General features: G+C 33.2%; 1 protein-coding gene across 2 annotated transcripts in view; it reads right to left on the bottom strand.

The window, feature by feature from the left end:
• Nucleotides 1–18,327, bottom strand: part of ROCK1 (Rho associated coiled-coil containing protein kinase 1) — a 128,354-nt gene that overhangs the window by 22,141 nt on the left and 87,886 nt on the right. For both annotated transcript variants that reach the window (XM_006920039.3, XM_015595720.2), the window contains exons 17-22: nucleotides 14,699–14,805; nucleotides 13,321–13,471; nucleotides 10,118–10,278; nucleotides 8,338–8,522; nucleotides 6,706–6,775; nucleotides 3,816–3,910 (exon numbers count right to left, since the gene is read on the bottom strand). In XM_006920039.3, the coding sequence (XP_006920101.1) occupies nucleotides 3,816–3,910; nucleotides 6,706–6,775; nucleotides 8,338–8,522; nucleotides 10,118–10,278; nucleotides 13,321–13,471; nucleotides 14,699–14,805 (769 nt within the window). The remainder of the gene's footprint in view (nucleotides 1–3,815; nucleotides 3,911–6,705; nucleotides 6,776–8,337; nucleotides 8,523–10,117; nucleotides 10,279–13,320; nucleotides 13,472–14,698; nucleotides 14,806–18,327) is intronic.

Genomic DNA, 18,327 nt, shown 5'->3' with positions numbered 1-18,327 from the left:
TAGAAGATTATAAGCAGGGGCTTTGTTCATATTCACTGCTGTATTTCAGTGCCCATAAAAGTCTCTGGCCCATACAAAGTGCTCAGAAATTTTGTCTGAATCAAAGAACACATGTGCAACTTTTCCCACTCTGATTTCCTTCTGGTGTCCCATTTAAATATGTCCAAATTTCTACTCTCTTTAAAAAGAAATAGCTCTCTTTCTCATTCTCCTCTAGCTACTGCTGTATCTTCTTGCCTTAACAACCAAGTTTCTTGAATTTTTAACAAATATTTACTGAGCATCTACAATGTTCCAGGTAAAATTCTAGGTGTTAGACATACAGCAACGAAGTAGTTAAGAACAAAACATTTGAAAATGCCGTCCTTTATTGAGCTTAAGTTTTGGCAGAAAGAAAAACAGTAAGTAAGCAAATTCTATAATATATTAGGAGGAGTATTTGTTACAGAGGAAAATAAAACAGGGAAGAAAGTATTGAACTGGGCAGCAATGTAGTAGGGTGGCATGGGGGATATTTACAATCTTAAAAAGGGTGTTCAGGGAAGACTTCTCTGAGATGACATTTAGACCTAGACCTGAAAAGGGTGAAGGAGAAAGTCATGTGGATATTCGAAGGAAACTGTTCCAGGCAGAGGGAAGAACAAGTCCAAAGGCCCTGAGACAGGAGAGTAACTGGTTTGATAAGTAGTAAGGAGGTCAATGTGGCCGTTGTCTATACTGTCTCTACATCTACTCTTCCTATTCATGTCTCAATCCACTTTAATCTAGTATCTATTCTCATCACTATTGAGGAATTGTTCTTAACAAGGTAACTAACAACCTTAAATGTAATAGACAACTTTTTCCCTTGACCTGTCCGAGTATTTCACACGTTAAATCCCTTTTTCTTTTTAAAAATATTTCATTCCTCTAGTGTTTGTGATAGTCTAACTGGTTTTCTCCTTGCATTATTGGTGACTTATTACTTTCCCTTCCTTTGTCCATTCCTTAAGAGTATAGAAGCTAGTTGTCTGTGTTTGGCTTTTATGTCTTCTAATCCTATTAGGGGTTACGACTTATTGCATTGGGTGGCAGGGGGGCCAAATAAATGTCCCCATACCACCCTCCAGACACACACAAAATATATCTGGGCTAAACATTTTACATAAAAATTGAGATTCTTTGTTTCTCTTAAAAAACCAGAAGATCTTGAAATACTGGGTCAATATTACCATGGGGTAGCAATTAGTTAGAACTGAGGACATGAACTATTCCGTTTGTTATAACTGTTACCACTCACACAATGAATGCACCCATACTTAGATCCAAATGACTTCAACTCAGCTACATATATGGTATTGTAGGCTCATGAGTTTATAAACTCTGATATATGCCATCATCTTAACAAATCTCATCTATCTTAATGGTTTCAGTATGCAATCATTGTCGAATTAGCTTCAAATTATCTTTTCTCTGAGTTCTGAAGCAATAACCCAAATGCCTAGTATCCATTTCTTTTTGAACATCCCACAGGCACCTCAAACTCAACTGGTCTGAAATGGAAGTAATATTGTCTCCCTTCATTTCACAAACTTGGCATTCCCTAACTCAGAAACTAGCACTACCATCAATCCATCTGCTCTGGTCAGAAACTTGAGAGTCGATCTGAAATATTCCCAAACCAAAACCCCCAAGCCCCAAATGTATAAGTCCAACTGCTTCTATTTCCCATTTTTTCCCATGCACTTGTCTCTCCTTTTACTGCCAACTTCCAGTATAATTTTACATCTAATTATCCTAATGGATGTATAATTGGACTCCCTGTATCCACTCAGCTTTGCTTCACTCCAATCCATTCTCCATCCTAATGAGTGGAGCTTTCTAAAACATCACTTTGTCAGTCCTTAGCTTAGAATTTTCATTCACTCAATATTTATTGAATACATAATCTATAAGGCTCTGATCTAGGTGATCATGAATACACAATAGAAAACACCAAAAATAAAACTTTCCACTCTTCAATGTTTGATAATTCTAAACTCAACATGACACACAAGGTCCTTTGTAATCTGACTCAAGTTTACTCTCTAGCATTACCTGTCATCAACTATCTCCCTAACTAAATCATTTGCTGTTCTCCAAATCACAGACTGCTTTTGCTTATATTTCCCCCTTTCTCATATCCCATGCCCTGGAGAATTCTTCTTTTTCTTAGTTGTCACCTGGGAAATGTTTTCTGAATCTCACATGGTAAGCTGAGGTATATTGCTTCAATATGTTCCAATAGCACTTTGTAACAGCCGTCTATCTTAATTTTATTTGCCTCTGACCTAGATTCTGAAAACCTTAAAAGTTAAGAAACTTAACTTACTACTAATAATTATATCACTAGTATGAAGTAGTTCTTAGCACTATAGTAATGATCAATACATTTCTCTTAACTAGATCAAACAAGGGCAAACATATCAATCCTCTGAAACGATACAGGATGTAGTGCATTGGGTGCCTCTGTCACAGTGAATGCACACAACCTGGGATTGCATATTACATCACAGATACCATATAAATGATAGGCCACAGACTATGCTTAACAATAGTCTTTCACTGTCATAGAGACTAACCAGGAAATGTATTTTTGTGCCTAATTTAGAGGCCACCTAATATATTAAGCATCTAAGCACTGAGTGTCTATAGTTGCTAACAACACCAACAGGCTTCCGGACACCAACCGGACATTACAAAGTGATATATGAGGCAATCTTCTCTCTCCTAAAAATTAGATTTTAATCTGATTAAGCCTCCAGATTAGGGATGTCCAATTAACCTTTCTACAATAATGGAATGTTCTACACCTGTGCTGCCCAATATGGTAGACACTAACCACATGTGACTATCAAGCACCTGAAATGTGGCTAAGTATATCTAGTGAACTAAAGTTTTAATTTTATTTAAATGGATTAAATTTTAAATTTAAATGGCTACATGTGACTAGTGGCTACTATATTGGACAGTGCAGCTCTAGATTTAATCGCTGACTGCAGAAAACACAGGAGAATGAAAACGTTAACTACAGAAACAATAAAATCACAACCAAGGAAAACTATAAAAGACAAATGATTCAGTTCTTCCAACAAATGAGGATTGGGATAGTGATAACTCTTATGTTGTGGAGGGAAGAAGGTATAATCAGGAGAGGGTATATGGTAAAATTTTGAGGTGGAGAATAAAGTTCCATCTCTTTTATGGGTGATAGTTATAATGATATTTGTCATATGATTCATAAAACTGTACATGTTTTGTTATTTTATGTATTTGCTTTAATAACAAAAGTTAAAAATTTTAAATTTCTTTCCAAGATGGTTATATGGAATGAGACTATAACAATGTCAGAAACTAGTTCCAGTGTCTTGTTCTGACACTATCTAACTATAAAAAGTTGTTACACTTAAGTAGCTTTATAAAGTCATCTCCTTCTAAGGCCGTAAGCACGCATGCAATGGAAATTAACCTGCATAATAATACTAAGAGGAAGACCTTAAATACCTTTACCTAAGATAATGACTTGTGAACACAGCATGAACTATTTATATACAAATAGATGCCTGAAAACAGTTTAGTGAATCTCTGTATAACTGCTATAGTGTTAACACATTAAATTATTTCTTCACCATAAAGGTAAACTTTAGCTTAAATCTAGTTTAATGTGTTCTGAATTAACGCAATTAAGTTTGCTGTACCACTGCCATCAAAATAACAACATATCTACTTTCTATCTTTAAACTTTAAGAATGCTTTGTTGTAGTACCGATCCTTGTTCTAAAATAAAATGAACATACTTCTCATTTTGTAGTTCCTGTATTTTCTTTAAATTTTCTCTGTTTTTTTCTTCAATTTCTTCCTTAAGTTCCTTTACCTGGGTTTTATAAAGTGTCTGCAAAACAATTGATAAGAAGAAATGTGTTTATGGTGGGTTAGTAGACAGTTTGGTAGTTTCTTATAAAGTTAACCAACTAACATATGATCCAATAACTCCACTCCCAGGTATTTACCAAAGAAAAATGTAAATATCTATCCACACAAAATCTTAAACATGAATTTTTATTGCAGCTCTATTCATCATAGCTTCAAACTGGAAATGACCCAGATATCCATCAACAGATAAAAATTTTAAATTGTGATGTATCCACACTACTCAGCAATACAAAGGAATGAAATAATGATACATACAACATAATAAAGCTAAAAAATATTATGCTGAGTAAAAGAAACCAGGCACTAAAGAGTATATTCTGCAGGATTCCATGTATATGAAATTCTAGAACAGGTGAATAATAGTGACAGAAAGCAAATCAGTGGTTGCCTGCAGATAGAGGAGAGTAGAGAAGACTGACTGCAAAGGGCCACAGGGAGTTTTTTATGGTGAAGGAAATGTTTTCTATGTTGATTGTGGTAGTGGTCATAGTGTACACACTTTTCAAAACTTATCAACCTTCACGCTTAAAACGGCACAATTAATTACATAGAAATTATACCTCAAAAGTATGTCAAAAACTGTGTTGATCTGGGAAAAATACCAAAAAGAAATTTAGCAAGCACTACTTATTTAAAAGTTAGATCAATTCTTGCAATGAATAATGTTAGAGAAACCACTTCTCTTTTGGAAGGGTGGGATGGTTGACAGAGGTAGAAGAAATAGCCACAAAGATTTATCAAGTGTTCTGCTAACATATGAATAATATATATTTATTACAGAGCAATGATTCTTACAAGATTTACTAAGCTTCTGTCAACTTCATTGATAAATATTTAATAGGTGTTACACCCACATTGTGTTAGGTGCTGGGGTTAGAGTAAACTTCTGGTTCTGAAATTTATTTTTTTAAATTAACTATCTTTTTTTGCTATAAAAGATAAGAATTTTAAAGACCAGTAAATAGTTGTGGAGAACTATTTTTATACTGTACACTTAATTATCTTTCTAAGAAATAGCACTTCTCTATGAGAAAAATACATACTATGGGAATGCAAATAAAAGAAGAGTGATGGCTTGCTCTAGTTTAAATGTTTACAATTTCTAAACTGAAATATTCCATTCTGCCTTTAGGAATCAGATTCTCGTCTCTTTTCTGACTTCAACTTTCCCTTAAATACACACACGCACACGCACACGCACACGCACACACACACACACACACACACACGTAATCAGTGAAGATATAAGAAAAATAACCTGATTTAAAAGCTAAGATTAAGGATAACTTACCAAATTTAACAATATTTAACCAAAGCCTCACAAGCAATGGAATAAATCCGAACTAAGACACAGGGTCAGGTTTTGTATTGCTTTTGTAGAAGCAAAATGAAGAATCCATAGGAACCACCCCAAGTCATTGATGCCCATCCCAAAGTCTGAAGGTACTAGATAATTACTTTGTGGAAGCTTATGGATAAGACAGTGTGTGTGACATTATAGGACACTGTTAGAAGTGAAGGAGTACTATACACTTTGAACAAATAAGGTTGATCTACACTCAGGGAAGGGTTTTCAATAATATTGAACTTTTTTAAAATTTAAAAACATATTCCAGTAATGGTCTAATAAGCCAAGAAAGAAATAGATCAAAAAATAGAAAGTTGCCCTGTTTATTAGGAGATAAGAAAAGTAGAGCATGGAACTCTAAATCATGTGAAAATTCTATAGAGCTTTAAAGGTGTTCAGATTTTTTACTAGGGAAACCAATGCTTCCAATATTGTTCACACTTGATTTCTAGGGCATGTTCACCAGTGCAAACTGAACTCTATGCATTTAATTGCACTAAATAAGGTTTGTAAGAAGGATGACTGCCAGTGTAGTAGTAATGGAGCGGCTAGAGAAATGTTAAGTTTAAACAGCAGAAAACAAGCTCGGCGAGCAAGAGAAACAAAAAATCCAGAGGCTTCAATAAAGTCTCAAAGCCTTAGCTATAAATGCTCATCAACAGCAGTAATGAATAACTTGGTCTACAACAAATAAGAATGATTTTTACAAGAAAAGTAAAACAGATGCATAAAATGTACATACAGCTAAAACAAGAAAAAGCCCTTGAATTAGTTATATCTATACCCATAGGTAGTTATATCTATGAATGTATGTATGTAGGCTATTATAATGTGCACTGGATGTGGTTCCATAGTGAAGCGGTTAGCACGTCTGCTTTACATGCAGAAGGGTCCTGGGTTCGCGCCCCAGTGGAGCCACGGTCCATGGTCTACAGCCATGCCACCTTGAAAAAGCCCAATGTCTATCTCAGAAGCTAAATAGGGTCAGGCCTGGTTAGTACGTGGATGGGAGACTACCTAGGAAGACCAGGTGCTGTAGGCATAAATAATAATAATAATAATGATAATAATAATAATAATAAAATGTGCATATGTGAACCACATATGGTAATACTGACACTCTAAACCACCCGAGCTTGATACCAGGCAGACAGAACCCTTTTATTGTCTCATACGTAGCTCTGGGTTGATGGCAATTCTGGAAATATTTGCACGAAAATGGCCATTTCTTTACAATGTACCACACCACGAACTCAGATTCAGAAATAAAATGTAGAAATGTGGATATAAAAAGGAGAAAACCACTTCATAGTTATTTGAAAAGAATCGGAGTTCACATTAAAAATCTAAATACCTTGTTTTAAGTCAGGTTTTGAAACAGTCTATATGTTAAAAATAATTCTCACCGAGAAATATTGCTCAGCTTCAAGCTGATCTTGCAGTTCCCGCATTTGTCCTTCATTTCCTCTATATTGTCTTCAGAAAAAAAGAGAAAGTAGTAAACAAATGCTCCTATATATAGTAGACTTTATATTATTCTTTGTTTCTTAAAGTTATAAAAATAAAAAACATTTACTACAGTGACCTTTTAAAAGAATCATACTTCATTATATGGTAACACTTTACTAAATGTACTTGGCTAGGCCATACTGTCTGGTTCCATTTTGCTCCTTATAAAATACCATGCAAAGCAGACGGAACCCTTTTCTACTGAAGGTCACTTTCAGGAGAATATTAATTGTGGATTAATCCAAATTGCAAAAATGAAAATGAATAATTTGGTAAATTTCTGTAGAGAAAGCATTCTTAGGGATACATTTTAAATGTCTTATACAGTAAGTAAACCATTAAAAACAGAGGACATGAAAATATTTAATACATAATAAGAATAATTCAGTACTACATATTATGGCCAATTAAACAAAAGAGGTGTGTGAAAATGAATTATCAAGTAAAGAATAAGAAGGGAGGCAAGAACGATAACTGACAAAGGAGGAGGAACACAGACAACTACATGTATATAATACACACATGTATATAATAAGAACAACTCACATAGAGAAGAAGACACAAAAAGACAAACACAATAAAACGTACAAACACAGATTTTCAAAGATGAACAATTCCATATGCAGTTGCTAGGTTTTCATATTAGATATTAATAGTTTTGTATTTTCAGCATCTAAGGCATATGGTCAATGGACACAATAAATGTTCACTGAATACTGAGTTAGAGTTATTTTTTAGAGACAAAAACTATAAAACATATTACTGGGTGAAAATAGTGGCTCTAAAAGGGAAAAAGAATTTCATCAGTATAAAGCCAACAAAACCAAAACTGACAATTTTATCCAAGAATTACTGTATTGTAAAAAAAACTGACAAATGAAGCTATTATAACAAATTTGGAGGAAATAAAAACACATGACTTGGCATAAGATATACCCATCTTTGAAATTAAATTTTGAAGCATGTCCTTATACAAATTCTGAAAGCAATACTGACACCTTGCTTTGTCTCCATTTCATGTAAGTGGGCACTATGAGATGAATCAAAAGAACAAAACAAAACAAATAAACAAATTCAGGGTCATCATGTTTAATTCTAGTCTCTAACATAAACAAACCTTGAACATATCCTGTAAGGTACTGAATCTCTAATTTAAAAAAAAAAAAAGGGGGTTATCCTTCATTTCTGTAATTCTGCAGAGAAAAAAGATGACCTTCTGGATATGAAAATCACATGAAGAAAATTGAGTTTTTTTTCCACCATAAACAGACTTACTGTAAAGTAGCCTTGAAAATCTCATCTTTTTCTTCCTTTAAATACCTGTATTTTTTTTAGTAAGCCTGTCCTTCCAAAGCTTGAATTCTCTTGTAAACTTTCATTGCAAGTAAATTCTTTTATTTCTAAATGCTTTTTGCTAACTCTACCTTTCACAAACTCTAAGTACATAAATCTACACACATATAAAATATCAAACACATAAGCAAGACTGAACACAAAAAGAAATCAAGAATGTTATTTCTGAGACTTACTTTGTAAGCTGAGCTAACTCAAATTCTAATAATCTCTTTGCTTCCAATAACGTATTTATTTCCTGTTTCATCTGCTTTTCTAGACCTTTTAAATTGTCTGCCTCAAATGCTTGAGTCTTCAATTCGTTTTGTAACAACAGTCGCTTATTTGATTCCTGCTCCAACTGCAGCGTGAGATTCTTAACCTATGAACGAGAAAAATAATTGGGATTTTAAATCTCTTTAAATATATTAGATATTATTTGAAAAAAGACTAATCAAATCTCAATTCTAATGCCTTATACCAACAGAGAATATCAGTATTCTAAAAAGTCTCCGTTGTTCTGTGTACTATTGCAGAATTTATTATTAAGTCAAAGTAATTCCCAAATTTCAGATATGAGCTCTTAGGGGGAAAATATTTGGTTTCTTTCTACCCCAACCTATTTGGAAATTTAAAAGTAGAAGGTTAGTATAAAATGGAGAATATTAACTATGGATTTATTTAGATATGTTAGCTTTGGGGAAGACATTCCTAAGGGGTTTTTCAATTTACCTGTTCATTCGTAAGCGTTTGTGCTCTATCTGGTCTACAACCTTCCAGAGTTTAGTGACACCTTCCTTAAATCCCAGATATGACTAGTCATAATACTCCAATAGCACTCAATACTTCCTCTTTTAAGAATGTTATGCTCATAATCACTATTTTAATATTTGTTTTTCCCCCTGGACTATAAGATACACAAAAGTCAAGACCATACCTATATTATTCAGTACCCCAACTACTAGTACAGAAACAGGCAGATAACAAGATGGTCAAAAATTATATTTTTAAAATGACTATTATCTTTCAAATTTTCAACACAAATTATTTCTGCATGCTGGCTCTAATAGGTATCTCTCTCTTCTAGGCCATTTTATATACCACTATCAGATTAATTTCCCTAAGAGTGTTTTCACCTATAGCTCTCATTTTAAGTTTAAAATATTATTAATACCTTGGTCCCCAAGTTTCTCCCATTACTAATCAACAAGTCTCTTTTTCATTGGTCAGATCAAGTCCCTTTTGTCCCTTACTTACCTATCTTCTTAAGCACTCAGTAATCACTCTTTTATTGTTATCTTCAGTGATAATGGTCCCTCCACCAACTTTTGACTCTCAAACTATTAACTTTTAAGGTCTTCCTTAACCTTTAAAATAATGGTAACACTTCATTCCTCCTTTGTGAAGTCTTTCCTAATTATTCCAGTCTTCTCTTTCTCCCTTCTCTAATTTACGTATGTGGACTAATTATTTTAATCTTGTAAGTAATTTCTAAAACATATGATAACACAAGGATATAACGTCATTTTGTCTTTTTATTTATTACTTTGTAAATTTGTATCCTGTGCTTTCTATCAATCCAAGCCAGTCAAAACTCTGCAATTTAAATCTTTTCTGAAATCTAACAGTAATGCTCTTCTTTGGGATTACAGGATATTTTACAATAAAGACAGGGGTTTTTTTGTTTGTTTTTTAAAAAAGCAGATGGTCAGTTTCTCCAGGAAAGGAGCTATGACATTGCTACACAGTTGTCCTGTCACAGTGCAAAATGGTATAGATCCTATGATGTTGAGTGTCCAATAACTATTTGAAGATGAAAATTCTAGGAGTTAGGGATATAGTGGTGACCATATTGTAATGAACACAGATACACATAGGTTATTTTCTTCCGTGTTTAAATTATAATGACTTTTAGTCATAATATGATTGTTTCTCTTTCATAAGATGAACAAAATCAGTACTGTCTATTTTTCTTACTTCATCCTCCATCCTTTCTTTATTTTCAGTCAAATGCTCGAGCTTCTGCTGAGATTGTTTCAGATCAACATCTAGCATGGAACACTGTTTCTCAATCTGAACAACCCTATTTTCAGCCTTCTCTCGAGCTTCTCTCTCTTCCTTGAGCTTTTTTTCCATCTCTGTGAAAAAAAAAAAAAAAAAAGATTATGAACACACATTTAAAGAACAAGACTACTTTAATACTTTTCACTTTCATGGGCTGTGTAACACAAATTGGTGCCAAAAATCCCTCTTTAAGCTTCTAATATCATACTTTCTCAGATTTCCTGTTGCTCCTTTGGCTGCTCTTTCTTTTGTTGGCTCCCTTTGTTCGTTTCTCCTCTTCTACTTGACTTCTGAATGTTAGACTGCATAAAGGCTCCATTATGATTCTTCTTCTCTTCTGCTCTATTCTACCCTTATTCTTCCCTTTGCTGATTTCATCAGGTTCTGCATATGGCTGGCTCCATGTGTAAATTCCTGAATTGAAACTTCTCCCCATGAGCTTCAGACTTACATACCAATTCTATTTGATATCTCCACCTAGATATCAAATATGCTTTTCAAAGTTAACATATCTAAAAGAGACATCTTTATTTCCCTCCCATACCAAATCACTCCTACCTCAGTCATCTCGATGTCAAAATATATTAACATCAATCCAGCTGTTAAAATTAAAGGCCTGAATCTTTCTTTCCATTCAATTTATCATCAACTCTTGTCCTTTGTAACTCCACTTCTTCTCAGCTCTACTTCATTGATACTTACAGAATATAGATTTTTAGGTGATCTCCCTTTTTAAATTCTTATCTCCCTCAAAAGCATTCACCATACAGCATCATGAGTGGTCTTTTAAAGACATAAATTATACATCTCAGCACAACTTAAAACACTACAATGGTTTCCTATCATTCTTAGAATCACAATATTGAACTTATACTCAGTTCTGCCTAGAACATACTTACTCCCACTGTTTCTGGTGTCTGATTCATTTTGACTTTCAGTTCTTATCTCAAGTATTATTAGCTCTAGGTAGTACTACTTAGAACCTATCATGCTGTGTGTTTAGAAGTACTTTGTAAACAATGAGAAGCCACAAAAGGATTTTAAGGAAAACTAGCACAATAAGATTTGAATTTTAAAAAGATCATTCTGACCTAAGTGAGAAAAACAGATTGATGAATAGAACAACTCTTGGCAGAGTAAAAATTAAGAATCTATTGTAATAGATCAAACAAAGTAATGATGTCATCACAAACTAAAAGGGAATAGGAAAGGAGGACTAGGTTGTATAAATCATTTGGAAGTAGAAATCCTGAAAGATACCCAAATTTGTGGCTTGGGCTCCTGGATACTGAAATCCACAACTCTCCTTAATCATAATAATATCTCTCATTTATTGAAAGCTTTCTATGTACAGGCACTTTACATACACTTTTCTCATCTAATTTTTCTTTCATTAGTCATAGAATGGCTAAGAGGCAAAATAGTTTTGTCTGATTCCAAGCCTGGGCTCATAAAAACTATATAACCCTTTACTAGGATAGTAAGAATATGGGGTAAGAACAAGTTTGACAGATAATAAGTTTCCTGTTGAACAAACTGAATTTAAAGTGCCAAGCAACACTTTCAGATTGTAGTAGGTTAAGAAGTGAGTAGAAAGTCAAGAAAAGGAAGATTCCTCTTTTCAGAACTTGGGCTATAAAGGGATGAATAAAACAGTGGCAATTAGGAAAGATCACAGGTTGCTGCAAGGGTTTGTCTTTTTTTAAGATGGGAGAGATTTGAACATGTTTACAACAATAAAGGATTCAGTAGAGGAGAAAGGTTAAGGATAAAGAAGAGCAAAAGAGATATAGTAGTCTCCCCAATCCACAGGGATACATTCCAAGACCCCTAGTGGATGCCTGAAACCACAGATAGTATTAAATCTTATATGCTATGTTTTTTCCTATATACACATACCACCTATAATAAAGTTTAATTTATAAATAAGGCACAGTAAGAAATTAAAAATAACTAATAATAAACTAGAATTATAACAATACACTGTAATAAATCATGTGAATGTGATTTCTCTCTTAAAATATCTTATTGTACTATACTTGCCCTTCTTGTGATGATGTAAAATGATAAAATGCCTATGTGATGAAATAAAGTGAAGTGAATGATGTAGGCATTGTGAAATAGTGCTAGGCTTTTGACGGGAGTGTCTACAGAATGGACGTGCTGGACAAAGGATGGTTCATGAGCTGGTGGAAAGGAGATGGACGTCATGAGATTTCATCACACCACTCAAAACAGTATGTGATTTAAAATTATTTCTGGAATTTTATATTTAATATTTTTGGACCTCAGATGACCATGGGTAACTGAAACCACGGAAAGTGAAACCACAGATAAAGGGGGACTACTGTAATAAGATGAGTAAGAAGAGACTGGATCTGAGTACAGCTAGAACATACCAGCCAGGACAGTAAGAGGATAGAGGGAAGATGTTGAAGATGGGTAAAGAATTAGAATAGACTGATTAAGTAAGAGAACTAGATTCTGAGGAGTTTATAACTATGCTTTCAGGATTGCTTTTTGAAACAGGAGAAAAGTTCACCTAAAAGTGTAGTAATAACAAAATGGCATAGGAAGCTCGAAAAAAAGAGAAATAAAAGTTTGGGGGAAGGAACTAGTGAGTTATATATAAAAAATTGAGAGCTCAACTGTGGTTGGAGATAAGGCATTGGGCACACAATTTGAAGACCCATATGAAGTGAAGAAAGTGGCTGGCTGGTCTAGGGTGTGTTTAGAGGCCTAATACGGTAGAAACACAAAGGAATGAGAAAATTGAGGGTACAAAGCAAGAAAGCAGATGAGTTGACAAACAATAAGTTCCAGAATGGACTGGGAAGAAAATAAAAAACTGAAAAACTGGGAGGGGAGAGGGGTAACGATTTCACTAATTTTTACAGGGAGTAGAGAGTAGCAGAGTGAGGGAACTAGGAGGTGAAATTGTGATTTTAAAAAAAGGAAGGTATCAAAAAAAAGAGGGAAGATATCCTCTTCTCAGATCATTATTTATAATTTTTAAGAATTTATACTACCATAAAGTGAAATTTTAATAAATCAAAAAATTGTGTAGGCATTATTTAAAAATTTATCATGTAGAAAATATTAAAACTGACACTTACCGTACATTGCAACAGACTTTGCCTCTTCAATAGATTGATGTTTGTCAGTTAAACGAGCTTTGGTTACTTTATGTTCATTTACCTCTTGTTCTAACCTTTGTTGTAATGATTTAAGCTTGTAGTTTAAATCTATCTCTAAATTATTCTTTTCCTGAAAAACGAGAATGAGAGTCATGTAATACAGTTCAAAAGACACATAATTAAATCTTATTTAATATCCCACAAGAAATAATATATGAATTAACTGGCTTGAAATGTGACACAACATTCCTTAAATATTTATATTCAGGATATGTTTATTTTTTATACTTATCTATTTCACATTATCTATAACATCTTCTTTTTAAAATCACAATAAGCACATGTAATTAAAAGCAAAATATCACCTTTTCTTTACCCCTCTTATCCCCACCCTTTCCCATCTGAATCATCAGCCACTGTTGATGGCAGGGCAAGGTTGCAGTGGTGGTTATGTTCAGGAGGGTTTATTACTGCTAGGATCAGAAACAGGACAATCCTTCTATTCATTAAAAAAAATTTTGCTACCACTTTTTTAAAACAAATTATCTCTACATTTTTAAACAAATTATCTCTATCTACATTTGCATCTATACCTAGATTTCTGTTGCTTTGATTAAAGAAAAAGTCAAATTGATTTCCATTTCTGTTTGGGTGCTTCTTCTAATCTTCCTTTTTTCATCTTATTTCTACATTTACAGTAGGCTTAAATATCAAAAAACTATTCTGATTGTTACAAAACAGGTACACAAAGGACAGATAACTGGTGGATTTTCTCACTATTTATCTGAGGATCTAGTAAACCAGTAACATTTCAGGGAGACATCAAAAAGTGAGACCTAGATCTGCATATTATTTAATCTTTTTTTTAAGCAAGGTAGGGACAGAGGATAGCCAATGACATTTTTGATTGTTAAGAAAATTCTACATGTAAAAGCCAATCACTTTGCACATTTTCTATTTTGCTAACTCTTACCAACAAGATGGAAAAAACATGCATGTCTATATTCTAATTCTGTGTTTTTCTTCTTCATAAGGCTAGTAAGGTTCAGCACCTTCGTCTTACCCGTGTACAAAAATAATGGTGAATGAAATCCATATGAAAAGGTATTTCCAAACCAAAAAAATTTGCAATCAAATAATATTCAACAGCTAATACCCTTAAAGGGTAAAAACAAAAATAACAATAAAAATCCCTAAGACATATACCCCTGCCCCCCACATTCAACTATACAACTATAAAAGCTTTAGAAACATAAATATATAAACATTAGGAGTGAATGCTATTTTATAAAACCACCTTATAATATCTGATAACTAGCAAATACTATCTCATAATTGATAATGTTAAATCACTTACCTTTTCTGAATGATTAAGCATGTCTTGAGCCTCTTTTCTTTCTCCTTCTACTCTTTCAATATTATGTTTGAGATGCTTCACCTCCTCTTGTAAAGAGGTAATTCGAGCTATCAAGTAAGGAAAAACGTTCAAGTCACATAGTCATTTAAGCAAGTGTTTTTGTACAGCATGACCACTAAGATAAAAAAGTTTTAAATGTCCTGATCAGATAGAATTATTTTCTTGGTAGTATATACAATCACTACAATATATATATAGCAATACAAATGTTAATGTTAACTGGAAATCATCTTCATTTCACAAATGGTCCAAGAGATGGAGTCTGAGCTTGGTCCAGAAATCATTAGATCTGAGTCTTTATTCAGTGCTCTTTTCTACCATGTTAAGAGTAAGACCCTTTAGTTAATTAAGGCAAGTATTTAAGTTTGGCTTTTTATGTGCCAGACATTCTAAAAGTATTTAATTACTTTTAACCTAATGGAGCCAAACTTCATTTTTATAGAAAACTACATTTTTAAGAATTCAAGTGCTCTAACAAAGCTTAGTTTTAACCTACCTGAGGCTCACACCATGCAATAGTAGCAATTCATAGTTAGTAACTATCATTAAAACATGCTTTACACCTTAAAGGTTTTTAATGCATAAGTATTTAACAAACACAAATTTAATACATGTAGAATTTAACATAAATGAATATAACTATATGGTCTAGTTCAAAAGTTAAGAATCGATTTTCTTTTTTATGATTCATACAGGCCCAGGATTTGGTAGGGAAATGGATAAAGCATCCAGATAGACCAAAAACATTTTGTACTTCTTAAAGTTCAGTGTTTAACTTGCTATACTTGCCAAAGTCTTCACTCTATCTGCTTTCCATGTTTTAGTCTTTCCGAAGTAATTCTTTAATTAAATGAATATGAAACATTTGGCATCTGATAATGATTGTTTGTTAGACAGCAATGAAACAATTTTATATACACGCACGCACGCACGACAATGGCATTATATTTATGAAGGAGAAACACCCGCCAGTTTCTTTTACATGATTGAGCAAAAATACAAAGTGTGTGTTTGTACACAGAGAGATAAAGTAAATGTGGCAAGATGTTTAAATGTTAAAGTGCTACTGAAAAATGCTTTTCCTGTACTTATAATAGGTTTTAAAAATCTGTGCAAAGATAGTAAATTCTGAATTTTTCATGTAGAAGTTTACATATAACTTCTAACAAAGTAATGAAAATGAGTTGAATCCATTACAGGTTCTTAATAATCATATGCAACACATGTTAAATAAAATAGTTTATTTTCTTCATTTATTCTATTTTAAAAAACATGTAAGGAAGAAACTAACTTGTCTGTGCAATACATGAAAGCATGGAAGCTTCATATACAAAAAAAAATATATAGTATATAGTGGAAGGAAAAAACACAAAATATCAGGTATCATAAACTAAATGGAATAAAACTTCTAGAAGAGGGAACAATATCTTCATTATCTAATCAAGGAATTTAACAGGCTACACTAAATATAGCACTAACCATAGAAGAAAAATAAATTGGACTATATTAAAAATAAGAAAAGTTAATACCACTTGTTCATCAGCAAACAACATTAAAGAGTGGCAAGGGAAACCACAGAGTGGGAGAAGACAATGATACATATATTTGACAAAGGACGAATATCTAGAAGTCATACAAACCAATAAGAAAAAGTCAAACAATCCAAAAAAATATGGGCAAAAGACTGGCACATCATAAATTGCCAGTAAACATGGCAAATTCCTCAATCTTAGACACCAGGGAAATACAAATTAACCTATAAGGAAATACCATCACATACCACCAGATTGGTTAAAACATCATGACTGACAAAACTCAGCTGGGATGAGTACTGTCCTTAATAAGAATGTGGAGCAACTGGAATTCTCATATGCTGCTGATGAATGTAAACTAGTACAGCTACTTTGAAATATGTAGAAGTACTCATTAAAGCCAAATATATATATACTCTCTGGCTCTGCTGTTATGAGGTATATACCAACAGGTAGCATGTAAATGATTACCAAAAAAAAAAAAGTATAAGAAAGTTCATGACAGTACTATTCATAATAGCCACCAAATGGAAATAGAACATCCATTTGCCACAGAAGGATTGGAAAGGAGAAGTAGAGGTATAAATGAAATAAGATTGGTGGCTAGATGAAGATTATTGTATCTAGATGACTAAAATTTTCCAAAATGAAAAGTTAAATAAGAAACCAAATGAACAACAGGACTTTAAGAAAACACTTTTAAAAATGGTAATTAAAAATATTTATCTTTTTGCATTTCAATCTGAAGAATCAAAGATAAATTTACTAGATGAAGAGCTTATCATTTCAGTTAAAATTTTCATTCCATGACATCTTAATCTTTGTCAATTCATTCTGTTTAAGCCTCTAAAGCCTGGACTTTTGAAAGCTAACTTTCAGTCTATAACAGCAGCCTTATCTATTCACTGGTCCAGGTGCTGGAGATCTTCAGGCCCGTATCCTATTTCTCTACAAATATGAAGCTAAATTTTTTTTTTTTCATTTTTAAAGAGTTGTAATAAGTAAAACAAGAATTATGTAACAGATCATATGTGGCCCACAAAGCCTAAAATATTTACTATCCAATTATATTTGGGAAGTCATTGCCCATATATGTGAAGAAGCTTCTGCTCACTAGCGTACATGAAGGATATTCAACTAGGAAATAATCCTGACTCTGCCAGAAGCCCAGTGTCCTAAACTATGAGAAATTTATATCTGAGGGACCTGAAATTTCTTAAGGACTATAAAAGATCAATGTAAAAATAGTGTGTTGTATGTTTTTAACCACAATGCATCTTTATATGTATAGTAAGGCTCATATAAATGATGTGCATTTTTTAATGTGTATGAGGTTTGATTCACATTTATATTAAAAATTAAATGTTAAAGGAAGCACTGAAAAAAGATAAACCTCAACAATAAATGATGCCATGAATTTTCCTTAACATCACTGATAATTAAAAAACAGATTCAATTAAAACCACTGTTGATGAATACATGGATGACAGTTTCTTTAACGCATGCACTTCAAAGCTCGGTTATATCTGGAAAATCATAGACTTAAACAACTTTAGAACTGGAAGGATTTATAGGAGGTCACCTACTCTACTCTCCTTGCTTTATAGATAAACAAGGCAGATGAACTGACTTTCACAGAGTTAATAAGCTGTATATAAAAAGGTCTAGAAAAGCAACTTAAGTATGAGGCTTTTCTAATACATATAATGAGGTTATTTTTTTGATTATAGTTAGATCTATTTTAAGCCTAGTGCCTGAGAAATAGAATTGCACAATGTTCCTCAGCTAAGAACCAACGAGAGATCTTAATTTCCGTTTCCACAGTCACAAAAACTGACCCTGACCTCTCTCCACAGAATTATAGCTAATCATCAAGCCTCATGAGACCCCAAACTATGTTCCCATCCTGTGAGTAAGGTTAAAATGGACTACCCCACCCCCATTTTTCCCTGAAAGATCTGGCAACTTCCATGCATATCTGTTTGATTAGGTAGTATAGATGCTGTTGCTAATAAGACTACAAAATAGAATATATGA

The sequence above is a fragment of the Pteropus alecto genome, unplaced genomic scaffold (assembly GCF_000325575.1).
Source record: "Pteropus alecto unplaced genomic scaffold, ASM32557v1 scaffold146, whole genome shotgun sequence".
Classification (NCBI taxonomy): Eukaryota; Metazoa; Chordata; class Mammalia; order Chiroptera; family Pteropodidae; genus Pteropus; species Pteropus alecto.
This window is presented reverse-complemented; position numbering and strand designations above follow the sequence as displayed.